Raw genomic sequence first — 16,300 nt, 5'->3', positions numbered from 1 at the left:
AGGAGGTGCCTGCTGTGTGTCATGCCACGCATGAAGCAGGATGCACCGGTCAGCGTTTCCCTTAGCAAACCAGCCCTGAGAAGCAGGAATTGCTCCCGATGAAGAAATGAGTTCAAACGGGTTAGGAAATCTGCTACTATCACACCAGAGCCAATGACAGACAGATCCAGGTTCAGGCTCAAAAGCGACTTTCTCCAGCTCCTGAATCATATGCGCTGTCCTGTGCCTTGCTGCTACCAAAATTTTCTTTCTAGACTCCTTTGGGATACACCAGAAACATTCCTAGCACCACAGGACCCATAACTTATACACAGGTAGCAAATAGCACATTTCACGAACATCTCTGCTGAGGCCCTGCAACTGAGGTAAGCCAACAGGTAAGCCATGGGTAGCCAAGGAAGTTACAATTTGAGTATGGTTATTTGGTGAATAAGTAGAGAAGTTATAGTTTCTTGTCTGGTGATATTTTCCTTAACTCTATGGCTCTAGTACCCACCCACCCCCCACATACACACCCTGTGAGCCAGAGGGGAATTTTAGAATCAGCCAGAATCATACCATTTAAAAAAAAAAATCAGTTCTGACAATTTACTTTCCTAAATTAAACCAAAAACTAAGCCCTTGTTTTCAATGAGAACCAAAGAAAAATACAACTCCTGCCGCACAATTACATCCAGTGATCTCCTTACCAAACATGGCCTCTTCTGTGCCAGGCAAGGCAGGGTGCGAGAGGATGCTGCCATCCTTAACAGCAGACAGAGTGCTCAGGCACTTGCCGTAGAGACTGTGAAGCTTTGATATTGAGAAAGTGCTGAACTGACTCTGGCAAAATAACAGGTACTTCTGCCACAGGGCTGTGTTGTTGGGGTGTAGGAAGATGAGTTTCTGCCACTCCTTGAGCAGTGTGGAAGGCTCCCAGAACTCGGCGCACAGCCTCAGCTTGGCGAGCTTCAGGTCCACGCTGCTCGGGTTGCTCTCGATAGCACGCTCCAGCACGGCCAGCTTCTTCTCCAGGAGGAGCTTGAGGGATTTCTTGCGCCTCTCCTGCTCCCCTTCCTCCAGGGCACACAGGCCCGGGCTCCTCATGACCTCGTCCTCAAGCAAAAACAGCAGCTTACTAATGCAAACACCAAGCACGTGTTCCCTGATAGCTCAACATGTCAGAGTCACCTTGCACCCCCCATGGGTTTTTGGCCTTCCAAAAGAACGCTTATTAGGACTCTGGTGATAACCACTGATTTATTACAACTTCCACAAAAGTGGGCCTGGTCTTTGTTTATTTCACCTAACTGAACTGTCTTTTTTTTTCTTGCTGTGCTTGTGTGTATGCTATATGCAGATGCAAGGCCACACACATGCAGAGGCAGTGAGGATCCTCCAACACAGATCTCCTTACTTCCTTGAGACAGTCTCTCGCTGAATCTGGAGCTCACTGTTGATTATTTGTTTTTGTTTGGTTCAGTTTTTCTTTTTGTTAAACTGACTAACCATCAAGCCCCAGTGATCTGTCCCTGCCCCTCTCAGGGCTGGGATTATAGGTGTGCATGGCCACACCTACCTGATTTTTTTTGTTGTTGTTGTTTATTTATTTAACGTTTTTTTTTTGGTTTTTTGTTGTTTTTGTTTTGTTTTTTATGATGTAGGGTCTCACACTAGCTCAGGCTGACCTCGAATTCACTATGTAGTCTTAGGGTGGCCTCAGACTCACGGCAATCCTCCTGCCTCTGCCTTCTAAGTGCTGGTATTAAAGTTGGGCACTACCACACCCAGCTTGTTTTTAAATTTTTTTTAATTTATTTATTTATTTATTTAAGAAAGAAAGAGGCAGACAGAGAATGGGCACTAAAGGACTTTCAGCCACTGCAAATGAAGCCCAGATGCGTGTGTCACCTTGTGCATTTGACTCATGTGGGTCCTGGGGAATTAAACCTGGGTCCTCAGTCTTTGCAAGCAAGCCTCTTAACCACTAAGCCCTCTCTCCAGCCTGTTTGTTGTTGTTGTTGTTTGTTTGTTTTAAACTTGGGTGCTAGGATTGAACTCAGGTCCTATGCTTGTACAGCAAGTACTCTTACCCACTGAACCACGCAGATTTAAGCACCAATATTTAGCACGACATACCTGGAACAAGGAAGAGCCATGCTTACCAAAACAGCCAAAGTCTAATCATTATATGAGAGGTACAAACAGAAGTACGACAAATCCAGGTATCTTGAACAAGGAACACACGGCTCTAACAGTAACTGGACAGCCCTGTCCCTCACGACTCTGTGCACTCTGCCTGTGTGCTCTGCGCTTCAGGGATGTCTTGTCCTGCCTAGTGAACATCACTTTTCTCTCAAAATTTTGTTTCTGAGCTGAGGTGCAGCTCAGTAATACAGTACTTGTCTAGCATGTGTGAGGCCCTAAGTTCAATCCACCCCCACATTACTATTCCAATTTGACTCCATTCCCACACTACTAAATAAAATTTCTTCCCCAAGTTGTACTTCTCACACATCAGGGTCCTGGCTAGTATCTAACCAAGCCCAGCAAGGGGCTACAACTAATCATCTTTAGATGCCCACTGCCAGGCTGCTTAGCAGCAGTTCAAAGAGTGCTGCACAAGGTGGCACATGCGTCTGGAGTTCGTTTACAATGGCTATAGGCTCTGGCATGCCCATTCTCCCTCTACCTGCCTCTTTTTCTCTCACTGTCTCTTAAATAAATATCTTTTTAAGTGCTACAAGGCTACACATGGTGGCACACGCTGATTATCCCAGCTACTTAGGAGGCAGAGACAGGAGGATCAAGTTCAGATCCAGCCTGGGAACTTGGGTCCAGTCTCAAAATAAAGCAAAGACTGAGTACGTAGCTCAGTGCAGACTATTTACCTAACATACACAAGATCCTAGGTTCAATGCCCAGCACTAGGAGAAGGGAAAAAAGAAAGAGAGGGAGGAAAGAAGAAAAACAAAAGTACTGAAGTGTAAATGGGTCTTCCCTAATCAAGAATATCATATCAGGGCTAGAGAGGTAGCTTAGCAGTTAAGGTGCCTGCCTGCAAAGCCTAAGGACTCAGGTTTGATTCCCCAGTACCCACATAAGCCAGACATACAAGGTGGCTGGAGGCCCTGGTGCACCCATTCTCTGAATATATCTGCCCCCCCCCCTCAAATAAATTAATAAAATATTTTGGAAAAAATTTTAAAAAAAGAATTTCATAACAAAGTAAGAGAACCAGGACAGTGAAACTTACCTGAAAATCCACAAATGCCATCCACAGCTGAGTGTCACAAGGATTCTCCCGAACCTTTCTGTTGAACTCCTCCACTTTGGCTTTCAGCGCAGCATTCTCTCCGTCTGGCTGTGAGTCTGGCTGCTTTGATTCCTGCTCAGCTGGACCCTGTCCTTGTAACCACTGTGTCGTTGATTGATCATAAATCCCCAGAGGATTCAGCCAGGTGGTAACAGGAGCGGCCACGTCGTCTGAGTCTTTCACTGGGATAAACTCAACTGACTCCGAGGAAGGAGGTTCCGTTCTACTACTCACAGCAACTCCACTGGTGTTCATTAGCCCCACGTTCTTCTTCGTAAAATAGCGCTCCGGGTGCTTACGGGAGGATTTCTTGACTGCACTAGCCCCTTCCCAGGATATGCACTGCTTCTTAGGGTTAATGCCCAGGCAGGAGTCTCCTTTCCTCTTGTATCTTACATTAGAAAAATGAAAAAATGTAACTGAGAGATGCTCACTACCATGGATGATGGGAGGCCACAAGACCTCAACTCCTTATATAATTTCACTGCACATACTCAAACTCACTTTTCCTTCAGTGTCTCTACTCAGAGCCACATGAGGATGAGCACTGAACTTTTTCTACCTAGCTAGACTCTTCCTATGACATTTCAACCCTCTACCAACATTTTCCCAAAGTCAAGTTCATGTCTTCTAGCTTTTAGTACTTTGTATTTTTCAGGAACTATGTAGTTTAAGAACTGTCACAAACATTGATTATCATAGCTGTCTGTGGCAGGCAAGGCAGAAATGAACCCCTTTTACACTATTTATCGAGAAGTGTACTGAAACTTGGGAACCTTCTAGACCTGCCCTAGACCTGGCTTTGAAGCTAACACATAGAGCTAAGGTTCTTTTCTGCAAATCCTGAGACAAAATATGTGAAATGAGGCAGGGTGTGGTGGCGCATGCCTTTAATCCCAGCACTCGGGAGGCAGAGGTAGGAAGATCACCATGAGTTCGAGGCCACCCTGAGACTTCAAAGTGAATTCTGGGTCAGCCTGAGCTACAGTGAGACCCTACCTCGGAAAAAAAAAAAAAAGTGAAATGAACTTCCATTTGATGAGGCTCTACTCTAGAGGAAGGGAAGCTGGCTCCTAATGAGGTCTCCTACACCATGGGGGTGTCCTAGAGGACTACTGAGATTTGCACAAGCAAAATCTAAGGAAAACTGTGCACTTTTTCTGTATGCACCTTAGCAAACAACCCAATTAAAAGTTGGGCAAGAGTTCTGAACCAAAATGTCACAAAAGAAGATATAAATTACCAAAACAACACATGAGAAGTGCTCGACACCACTAGTCATCAAGCAGTAGCCAATTAAAACCAATGGGGTGCTGCAGAGATGGCCTAGCGGTTAAGGTGCTTGCCTGCAAACCAAAGGCTCAATTCTCCAGGACCTACGTAAGCCAGATGCACGAGGTGGCACATGTGTCTGGAGTTCATCTGCAGAGGCTAGAGGCCTCAATCTCTCTAAAAAATATTTTTAAAAAACTAATTGGGCACACCAAACACCCTAGAGAGCAAAATTTTCAAGACTGATAATACTAAATGTTGGTGAGCAACCAGGACTTTCATATGGAAATGTCAACCAGTACAAGCACTTTGGGAAAAGGTGTGGCTGTTCTTCACAAACTAAACACAGACCTACCCTATGACCCAACAATTCTATTCCTAGGTATTTACCCAGGGGAAAGGAAACCACATGTCCACACAAAGACTTATGCCCAAATGTTCTAGGCAGCTTGATTCCTAACAGCCAAACACTGGCGACAGTCCAGGTGTCCATCAGTAGACGAAAGAACAAACAAAGGGTGTAAAGCCATTCAACAGAACTCTACCAGCAGTAACAGGACAAACTCCTGATAAACACCATGAGTGAACGTCAAAACCACCACACGGCATGAACGAGGCCAGGTGCACCTGCATGATCCCACTTACATGAAATTCTAGCCAGCAAAGCTGACTGATAGTGGAAAAACATGAGAACAGCAATTGCCTCTGGGAGGTGTGGCGTGGGCTGACTGGAGAGAGAGCAGGAGGAAGTGTGTGAGGGACACAGTAATGGGTTGTGCATAACGTATCTGTCAATACTCAGAGACTGACAATTTGTACATTATATTGCATGTAAACCTTAAAATCCAAAGGAAAAAATACTGAATTCTAGTTACTAAATGCTTACTGGGGTATTTAAAGGTGGGGTACTGTGTAGGGTTCACAGTGAAATGTGTATGAAAGGAATAAGGGGTTGATAGGCAGCTGTGATGAGGCAAGCCCAATAGAATGGGACTGATAAGACACAGGAAGTGCACAGGAGGGGAAAAGTCCTAACCTTGGGGCAGCTTTAAAACTGTGTGTAATAGGGCTGGAGAGATGGCTTAGCGGTTAGGCGCTTGCCTGTGAAGCCTAAGGACCCCGGTTCGAGGCTCGGTTCCCCAGGTCCCACGTTAGCCAGATGCACAAGGGGGCGCACGCGTCTGGAGTTCGTTTGCAGAGGCTGGAAGCCCTGGCGCGCCCATTCTCTCTCTCTCCCTCTCTCTGTCTTTCTCTCTGTGTCTGACGCTCTCAAATAAATAAATAAATAAAAATTAAAAAAAAAAAACTGTGTGTAATAAAATGATACTATCAGGAGAGCAAGGACAGGGTGAATACCCCATCTTCTGACAGCTCCACATCAGCCTGGGTTCTCCCTCCACCTCCTCGGTTTCTCCACTGTCCACAGGACCCTCTCTGTTTGCCTTGCCTCCATTACTGCTCAAGTGCAGTGAATTCTACTTCAGGGAACTATTTTCTCAAATACACATACAAATTCTCTCTTAAATCTTCATGGTTAATCTTGGTTGCCAATTTCATCAGACCGAGAAACCCCAGGAGAATAGCAAAGCACTCCCCTACTGTGTCTGTGAAGGAGTTTCAGAGGATCAACTAAGGAGGGATGACCTGCCCAGAATGTGGGGACACCAACACATAGGCTGAGGCTTTGGAATAAAGGCAAGGGGGAGGAAAACATAACTGGTACAAGCAATTCTCATTGTATCCTAACCACCATGATGTGAGCTGCTCTGTTCCTCCATGTCCACTCTACTACGACAGGTTGACAGCTCTGAAACCAGGAGCCAAAAGAACACTTTCCTCTCTTGAAGTTGGTTTCCTCAGTCTGCCATGGTAATGATAAAACCCACACTAATATCGTCTTCAAAACTTCTGTTTAGGGCTGGAGAGATGGCTTAGCAGCTAAGCGCTTGCCTGTGAAGCCTAAGGACCCCAGTTCGAGGCTCAATTCCCCGGGACCCACGTTAGCCAGATGGACAAGGGGGTGCACAAGTCTGGAGTTCGTTTGCAGTGGCTGGAGGCCCTGGCGCATCCATTCTCTCTTGCTCTCTCTCTCTCTCTCTCTCTCTGCCACTTTCTCTCTCTGTCACTTTCAAATAAATAAATAAAAATAAACAAAAATAATTCTTTAAAAAAAAACAAACTTCTGTTTAGCCAGTGCGGTGGCTCATGCCTACAATCCCAGAGGCTGAGGCAGGTGGATCACCATGAGTTCAAGACTACCCTGCTTAGCTGGGCCTGGTGGTGCATGCCTTTAATCCCAGCACTCAGTAAGCTGAGGTAGGAGGATGACGGTGAGTTTGAGGCCACCTTCAGACTACATAATGAATTCTACATCAGCCTAGGCTAGAGTGAGCCCTTACCTTGAAAAATTAAAAGACTACCCTGCTCTACACAGCAAGTTAGGGCAGCCTGGGCTATATCGAGAATGAAATTCTACCTCAAAAACAGGGGAGGGGCTAGAGAGATGGATCAGCAGTTAAAGGTGCTTGCTTGCAAATCCTGACAGCCCAGTTTGATTCCCCAGAACCCATGTAAAGCCAGATGCACCAAGCGGTGTATGCATGCATCTGGAGTTCATTTGCAGGATGTCCTGGCACACCCATCCATTTCTCTCTCTCATAAATAAAATATTTTTCTAATTAAACAAAAATCCCAACAACCTCATCCTCACATTTAAATTTAGTCCCCAAATTTATATATGGAGCTGTAGTTTTGGGATCTAACTAAAATCACGTAAGGTCTTCAAAGTGAAGCCTGGCAGCTTCTTAAGGGAAAGGAAGAGACAAGCTGAGCTGACATGTTTGTTCTGTCTCTGCCACATCACAGTGTAGTAAAAAGTTCCTCACCAGATGCAAGGGATATACCAGCACTATGTTCTGGGACTTTGCAGCCCCTCCAACACTTGGCTGCTGGCCTGGAGTGATGGCTCAGTGGCTAAAAGCACTTTTGCGGGGGGAGCAGTTTTTGAAGTAGAGTCTCACTCCAGCCTAAGGCTGACCTGAAATTCACTATGTTGTCTCAGGGTGGCCTCGAACTCATGGCGATCCTCCTACCTCTGCCTCCTGAGTGCTAGGATTAAAGGCGTGCACCACCACGCCCAACTTTAAAAGCACTTTCTTGCAAAGCCTGGAGGCCCTGGTTCAATTCCCCAGGGCCCACATAAAGCTAGATGCACAAAGTGGCACATGCATCTGGAGTCTGCAGTGACAAGAGACCCTGGAGTGTCAATTCATTCCCTCCCTCTCTCTCTCCCTCCCTCCCTCCCCCTCCCTCCCTCCCTCTCTCTCTCTCTCTCTCTCTCTCTCTCTCTCTCTCTCTGTTTGCAAATTAAAAAAACAAAAAATCAGCCAGGCATGGTGGTGCATGCCTTTAATCCCAGCACTTGGGAGGCAGAGATAGAAGGATCGCCATGAGTTCGAGGCCACCCTGAGACAACATAGTGAATTTCAGGTCAGCCTGAGCTAGAGTGAGCCCTACCTCGGGGGAAAAAAAAAATTTAAAGAACAACTTGGCTGCCAAACATGAGCCAACTATTTCATCTACTATGTAACTAAAGAAACAAGAATCTGTGAAAAAGGAAGGAACAGTCTGAGCTTGGCGTCACCAAGTCCGAGGTCCTAAGGAAGCTCCAAATGTAGCAACCACTTACCTCCACACCACGGCGTCTTTAGAAGCCCCCTCCCTCGCCCCTCCCTGGTACTACTCCACAAAAGCCACATCACTGCCGGCCCCTCGTGCTGCCACGCATGACTTTCAGAACCTTCCCTTAGTCCTGCTTCTGCCTCCCCAAGAGGGCAATCCGACAATATTTGAAGGTAATAATGGATAATAGCCTCACTACCCATCAGTCCTTATCTCATGCTCAGAGCTGGCCACCCTCCCAAGGAACCGCTCACCATCCTGAACACACTCTCATGTAGTCAGGGCCATCCTGGTATGAAAACGCAGTTCCAGACACAACAAGCCCAGGGTCCTCTGACCAGCTTAGCGTCTGCAGACCAACTACAAATACTGCTGTTAACCAGGCAAGACCACCTCCCTTCAACTTCACTGCATTACCAGGAAATCAAGGATGTCCAGCACACTTCCCAATAGCACTATTTTCGCAGTTAACATTAATAAAGTTGTATCTAATTACTCACTTTGTAAGGCATGTGCAATTCATTAGCCAAATGTCAACAACCACTCTTTTAGAATGTTTCCTTTATTCCTTTATTCCTCTCCTAATAAGTAATAACCCATTATAATGACCAAGTTCCAATTCTCCATCAAACACCTTTGAGTACAAGACAGGGCAGGAATTGCCTCCCCAATAACAAATGAAGGAAAAGAGGCGCAGCGGTACACCATGAGGCAGCACCTGACAGGAGAGGTTCAATGTCACCCTCAGCGACACTGTAGGCCTGAAACCAGCCTGTGCTACATGAGACACTACCTCAAGAAAAAGAGACAGGGAAGAGAAGGGAAGGGGAAGAGAAGGGAAGGGGAAGAGCTTTTAGATGCCAGTATGTAGCTGACACACACTGAAAAGCAAATCAGATCAGCTCATCACAAAGAAATATCAGTTGAAATTGTTTACATGGTGAGACATTTCAGGATGAATGAAACGTCATGAAACTGGGAGATGTGGTAGGGCACTGGAAAGTGAAATGTATCACTGGCCTATTAAAACATCCCATGATTCCCTTACCTTTTATTTTCATGACCTGTAAGCTGGGAACAGAGACTGTATTACTGTCCTTTATGTCCCCGAGTTTCCTACAAAATACTAAACACCTACAGTTTTAATAAATACTCCAATTTTGTTTTTGCTTATTGCTGTTGTTTTGAGATGAGGGGTTCTCACTAAGTTGCTTAGCCTTTCCTAAAACTCACAATCATCCTGCATTAGTCTCCCAAGTAGCTGGAATTACAGGTGTGCACAATCACCACCTCATCTAGCTTATTCAATTTAAAAAAATTTTATTTATTTGAAAGAGGGAGAGAGAAAAAGGATGGGCACACCTAGGGCCATCTGCCACTGCAAATGAACTCCAGATGCATGTGCCACTTGTGCATCTGGCTTTACATGAGTACTGGAGAATCGAACCCAGGCCATCAGGCTTTGCAAACAAGTGCCTTCAAGCAGTGAACCATCTCTCCTTCTCTCAAATACTTTTGGTTAACAGATTATAGGGGGAAAATTAAAATTCATTACTAATGCAATACCACCACTTATTTTTATGAACATCTGGTGATATATACTAGAAATAACTTGAAAAATCATTACCATTAAATGTCACTTTTTAAATGAGACATGAGGGGGGTGGATAAATAAAAATGCTCCACCACTGTTTAAGACATATAGATTAGATTAGACAGAGTTCTTGCAGTCTGTCACAATTAATTATGAGGTAATTTTAGATTTATTCATTCAACAAGCATTATTGCTCTAGGCACTATGTTATGCACCAGGGATAAAATTAACCTGACCCTCAAGGCTTAAGCTTTGATTTTAAAATATTGATAAGACAGATGCAGTAGGTACTTGTCAATGGACAAAACCGAAAAGAATCTATGAGACAGAAAAGACAGACAGTGCTAAGACTTTGGAGGAGAAAGAAGTTACTTCCAGTAACAAAAACCAGGGCAAATCAAAATGGATACCTTGCTATATCCCCTCGGTAGAGAGACTTATACTCCCAGTTGGCAGGATCTGGTTTCTTGTCTGTTCTGAAAATTTCTCCTGTCAGAGTCTGAATATCTTCCAGCCAAATACAGCGATGTCCAGTATCGGCAGCAGCATTATTGCCTTGACTAGGGGACAAAGGAAAGGAAGGGACAGGTACTTCAGAAAACTTTTAGTAATAGAGTCAGCATTTTCAGAAATACATTTAAAACTTCTCAAGCCCAACATGACATCAAACACACTGAAGTACATATAAATATACAGTTATAAAGATTAAGAAGGGGACGTCTGCTCTTGGATAAAGTTTGTGAGATAGGAGCAGGGAATATAGCTCAGCAGTTCAAGGGGCTTGCTTAGAAAGCCTGTCAACCTGGGTCAATTCCCAAGCCACCCATATAAGCAAAAGTATGGTGGGTTGTGTTTTGTTTTGTTTTGTTTTGTTCTGTTTGAGGTAGGGTCTTGCTCTAGCATTAGTCTCAGGCTGGCCTCGAACTCACAGTAACCTTCCTACCTCAGCCTCCTGAGTGCTGGGATTAAAGGCATGCACTACCATGCCCAGCCAAAGTATGTTTTTTAATTAGAAAAGATGGGGTGGGGAGATGATTCAGTGGCTAAAAGAGCTTGCTATGCAAGCATGACAACCTGAGTCCAATCCCTAGAACCCACATAAAGCCAGAAATTGTAGTGTGGTTACAGTGGAGTATAATCCCAGCATGCCTGCAGTGAGACAGGAAAATCCTTGGAAGTGGGCTGGTCAGCAGGCAGGCACTTTATTTTTATTTTATTTTTACTTCATTTATTTGAGAGCAAGAGAGAGAGAGAGAGAGAGAGAGGGAAAGAGAAAGAGAATGGGCCAGCCAGGGCCTCTAGCCACTGCAATCTAACTCCAGGTGCATGTACCACTTTGTGCATCTGGCTTACATAGGGATGGGAAAATCAATCCTAGGTCCTTAGGCTTCACAGGCAAGCACCTTAACCACTAAGCCATTTCTCCAGCCCCTCAAGCAAGGTTTTGAAAGGAAGAACCAACACTCAAAACTGTCTTTTGACTTCCACACATGTACCATTGTACACAAGCACCCACATTTATATATATGAACATACACATATCATACACACACAAACAAAGATTAATACAGAGAAGGTATTACAGTTAGGTTCACATTGCTGGTAGAAATCACCCAACCAAGAACAGCTTGTGGGGGAAAAAAGAGGTTTATTTTTGCTTACAGGCTCAAGGAGAAAGCTCCATGATGGTAGAGAAAACAATGGCATGAGCAGAGGGTGGACATCACCCCCTGGCCAACATAATGTGGACAATGGGCACAGGAGAGTGTGCCAAACACTGTGAGCCCACCCCAAACAATACACTGCCTCCAGGAGGCATTAATTCCCAAATCTCCATCAGCTGGGAACTTAGCATTCAGAACGCCTCAATTTATGGGGGACACCAGAATCAAACCACCACAACACCCATAAGCCTGCCGTCAACAACACACTCCCTCCAGGAGGCGTTAATTCCCAAATCTCCATCAGCTGGGAACCTAGCATTCAGAGCACCTAAGTTTATGGGGGACACCAGAATCAAACCACCAGAGAGGCTGTGGACATGGTTCCATAGATAGAGTGCTTGCTCCACAGGCATGGGTATCCGAGTTTGGATCCCCAGAAACCACACAGACTCCATGGTACAGGTGTTGGTATTCCCGCTGTGCCTACAGTAAAAGGGACACACAGACAATAAAACTGCCTGGAAGCCTGCAGGCCAGCTAACCTGGCCTTCCCTCTGGTAAGCAACTACAGACCTACCTCAAAACAAGGTAGAGAGCTGGAGAGATGGCTTAACAGTTAAGGCTTTGCCTGTGAAGCCTAAGGACCCAAGTTCACTTCCCCAGTACCCACGTAAGCACAAGGGGGTGCACGTGTCTGGAGTTCATTTGCAGTGGCTGCAGGACCTGGTGTGCCCATTCTCCCCCTCTCTCTCTCTGTCAAATAAATAAATAAATAAATTTAAAAGAAAAACAAAGAGGAAAGGAGGACAAACACCCAAAGTTGCCCTCTGACCTCCACACACACACTGTGCCATGGCACACATGTGCCCACACTCACACATGAATACATGCATGCACACACAAGCATGCCCCAAAGATTTTTTAAGTATTTTTATTTATTTGAGAGAGTGAGGAGAGAAAAGCAGACAGAGAGAGAAAATGGGTGCAACCAGGGCCTCCAGCCACTGCAAACAAACTCCAGACGCATGTGCCACCTTGTGCATCTGGCTTACATGGGTGCTGGGGAATCGAACCTAGGTCCTTTGGCTTTGTAGGCAAGGGCCTTAACCATTAAGCCATCTCCCCAGCCCAAGATTTTTTTTTAAATATTTTTATTTATCTGAGAGTGACAGACAGAGAGAGAGAGACAGAGAGAGAATGGGCGCACCAGGGCCTCCAGCCACTGCAAACAAACTCCAGATGCGTGCGCTCCCTTGTGCATCTGGCTTACGTGGATCCTGGGTAATCGAGCCTCGAACCGGGGTCCTTAGGCTTCACAGGCAAGCACTTAACCACTAAGCCATCTCTCCAGCCCCAAGATTACTTTTTTTTAAGATAAGAAAAAAGCATCATATTCAGTCTTCAGTGTCTCTCTGGTGTGTTCTCAGTTATAGTTTTCTTATCTGGGCTCTGGGTTTGCAGTGTTGTTTACACCTAGGCCTCTAACAGAAAGTGAGGCCCCCCTGTAAGAGAAGGCCCTTATTTGCCTCATGGGACTAATTTGTGCACTAGCCGGCATTCAGCTCAGACACAAATGACTGGAGCCACATCCCCAGTGAGAGGCAGGAAGGTTTCCTGGCATCTAACATCTTTCTTCCCCCTAAAGAAATTAGCTCATAATGCAGCTGACATAACAAACTGCCAAAATAGTCAAAACAGTCATTAACTGTTGTTCCCTCTTTGTTTTTCGGTTCTGCCCAGATACAATTAAGGATTGTGGAGGCTTCTAATCATTCTTGGCAGGAAATACAAGAGAATGGCATTTCAGGAACATAAAGTAACTCCTCAACAAGTATTTGTTGAGTGACAAGTATAAAATAGACAGTGATTTAAGACATTCTCCTACAGATCTAAGGAAAGGCTCTCAATACAAAAACCCTAAAGGATGGGCTGGAGAGATGGCTTAGTGGTTAAGTACTTGCCTGTGAAGCCTAAGGATCCCAGTTCGAGGCTCAGTTCCCCAGGATCCACGTTAGCCAGATGCACAAGGGGCGCATGTGTCTGGAGTTCATTTGCAGTGGCTGGAGGCCCTGGCGCACCCATTCTCTCTCTCTCTGCCTCTTTCTCTCTATGCCTGTTGCTCTCAAATAAATAAATAAAAATAAACAAAAAAAAATTTTAAAAAGAGAAGAAAATCATCTAATAATTATAAAAATAAATAAATAAATAACCCTAAAGGACAAAAAAAAGGAAAAAGTGTCCATTGGAAAGAAACTAATACATGCCTGAAAGAAAAAGTCAACTAGCAATGGAAAAGGAAAGGAAGAGCCAGATGTGACCCTCCTCTGAGGAATAAACACGACCCATCTCTTCCCTGGTGGCATGAGGAAGCAGATGTGGTATCAGCTGTGTGCCGGGAAGGAGCCACCTCCACCTATGAGAAGAGGAGTACTACTCCAGGAACAAAGATCCTAGTGGTTAAGCTCTGGGGACTTCGTCCCGGGGTCCCTGAAGTAGAGTCCCACATGGTACGTTTCCTTTCATGAACCGACTTTCCTGACATCACGGAAAGACACGCACAACTCACCAGCATACTAATCCTGCCTATGTGGAAACAAACAATGCTTCCAGGCCAGCATCACCGCATTCAACTTGCTCAACCACAGAGCTCTCCCTGACATCGATAGGACTTCCCAGCACACAACAAAAGTAAATAATTCCAGGCTGGAGAGATGGCTCAGTGGTTAAGATGCTTGCCTACAAAACCTAACAACCCTGGTTTGATTCCCCAGTAACCACATAAATGCAAACACACAGATGGTGCATGCTTCTAGAGTTCATTTGCAGAGGCTAGAGGTCCTGGTGCACCCATTCTGCCCACCCCCTCCCCCCAGTTTCTCTTTCTGTCTGTATCTCTCTGCTTGCAAATGAATTAATAAATAAAATCTACAAACCAACTGGGTCTTTCCCTTATAGATCTGAATCTGGAAAGTAAAAAAAAAAATCCCTAAAAAAAAAAAAAATTGACAAAATTGCAATGACTACTTTGTGTAGGCCCTAGACATGTGCTTAAATTTTCTCTCATATAAGCTGGGCATGGTGCCACATGCCCTTCATCCCAGCACTTGGGAGGCAAAGGTAGGAGGACCAACTTGAGTTTGAGACCAGCCAGAAAACACCAAGTGAGTTCCTGGTCAGTCTGGGCTAGAGTAAGACCCTACCTCAAAAAAAAAAAAAAAAAAAAAAAAAAAAAAGTCTCATCTAACATGGACAAAGATAAAAAAAAAAAAAAAGGTTAAAGGAGCCACAATTCAGGTTGCTTCACCCATCTCACTTAACATGGCTTCCTATGCGACAGGATGTTCAAACGAACAGTGGGGGAAAACTATGCTGAGCACCTATGCTGTGACCCGAGAAATAAAGAGAAAACACTATGGTCTCCTTTTACACAGTGGTTGTAAACAAATGTGATATAAACAAGGCAAAAAGGAATTCTTTAAGGACTGTGTCAACCTTAACCAAAAAGAAGGTCGGTCTACTTGTGACCCAGAAGTAAGTGAACAAGATACACGGAGGGAGAGGACGTGCTTCTGTACTTTATAAGTGCGAAAGGCAGCGGCCTCCGGGCTGGAAACCCTTCACTGATGCTACACTGACCCGCATACCACTGCTGGGCACATGTGCCATCTGCATTCCAAAACCTCAAGTCAAGCTGAGCATGGGGTAGAAAGTGGTGGAAGCAGGAGGGTCAAGAGTTCAAGGCCAGCCTGGGCTAAGTGAAACCCTGCCTCAAAAAAAAGCCAAGGCTGGGCGTGGTGGCGCATGCCTTTAATCCCAGCACTCGGGAGGCAAAGGCAGGAGGACCACCATGAGTTCAGGGCCACCCTGAGACTACGTAGTGAATTCCAGGTCAAACTGGACCAGAGTGACACCCTACCTTGAAAAACCAAAAAAAAAAAAACCAAGCCAACAACGAAAATGCCAAGATCACAAGTCAGACTCTGACACAGTCATTACTGGTTCTACACATATCACTCAAGTACACTTGTGTCCCTCATGTGATGTGGCAGTTTCTCTTTTTAAACTATCCAATGATATGCCTCCTTGTGATTGCCCAGCTAACCAATAGTCTAAATATCTACTTTGTGGCAACAAGCAGAGGGAAACGTTCAAAGCTCAGTAGCACTGGGACGGGAGGACAGCAACCCACTTGGGCGTCTTGGCTTCCTTCTGAGCGTCCCTGCTGGCCCTGGCGGGTCTGTCCTTCCCAGAGTCCGAGTCGGGCTGGGACTCGCTGCTGCTCCACTCCTCGCTCTTCCGCTTTGTCTTCTTGTGGTGCTGATGCTTCCTTCTTTTCTTTTTCTCCTTCTTCTTTTTCCTATTTATCTGCGTAAGCTCTCTGTTAGTGTAGCTCTCATCCACGAGCTCTGACTTCAGAAGGTTCCTGTGCAAGAAAACCAACTTAACAATTATTTTCAAAAGAAAGGGTGGGAAAAATAACATGTAATAATATGCACATAGGTACATGAGCAGGAGCTCTAGAAATGCTCTCGTAAACTTACTACTTGCCATTACTAGATAGCACCCTCCTGGGTTACAACTCCCCTGCAAGACTCAAGAACCTTTCCAAAAATAAAAATCAGGGCTGGAGAGATGGCTTAGCGGTTAAGCGCTTGCCTCTGAAGCCTAAGGACCCAGGTTCGAAGCTTGGTTTTCCAGGACCCACGTTAGCCAGATGCACAAGGGGGCACACGCGTCTGGAGTTCGTTTGCAGTGGCTGGAAGCCCTGGCGTGCCCACTCTCCTCTCTTTCTCT

General features: G+C 45.3%; 1 protein-coding gene across 1 annotated transcript in view; it reads right to left on the bottom strand.

The window, feature by feature from the left end:
- Positions 1-16,300, bottom strand: part of Nrde2 (NRDE-2, necessary for RNA interference, domain containing) — a 49,809-nt gene that overhangs the window by 19,543 nt on the left and 13,966 nt on the right. Inside the window, exons 3-6 of the mRNA XM_012950076.2 lie at positions 15,696-15,929; positions 10,253-10,402; positions 3,236-3,686; positions 690-1,095 (exon numbers count right to left, since the gene is read on the bottom strand). Coding sequence (XP_012805530.2) covers positions 690-1,095; positions 3,236-3,686; positions 10,253-10,402; positions 15,696-15,929 — 1,241 coding nt within the window. The remainder of the gene's footprint in view (positions 1-689; positions 1,096-3,235; positions 3,687-10,252; positions 10,403-15,695; positions 15,930-16,300) is intronic.

This window comes from Jaculus jaculus, chromosome 7 (assembly GCF_020740685.1).
Source record: "Jaculus jaculus isolate mJacJac1 chromosome 7, mJacJac1.mat.Y.cur, whole genome shotgun sequence".
NCBI lineage: Eukaryota > Metazoa > Chordata > Mammalia > Rodentia > Dipodidae > Jaculus > Jaculus jaculus.
Note: the sequence above shows the minus strand (reverse complement) of the source record. Positions and strands in the feature narration are given on the sequence as shown.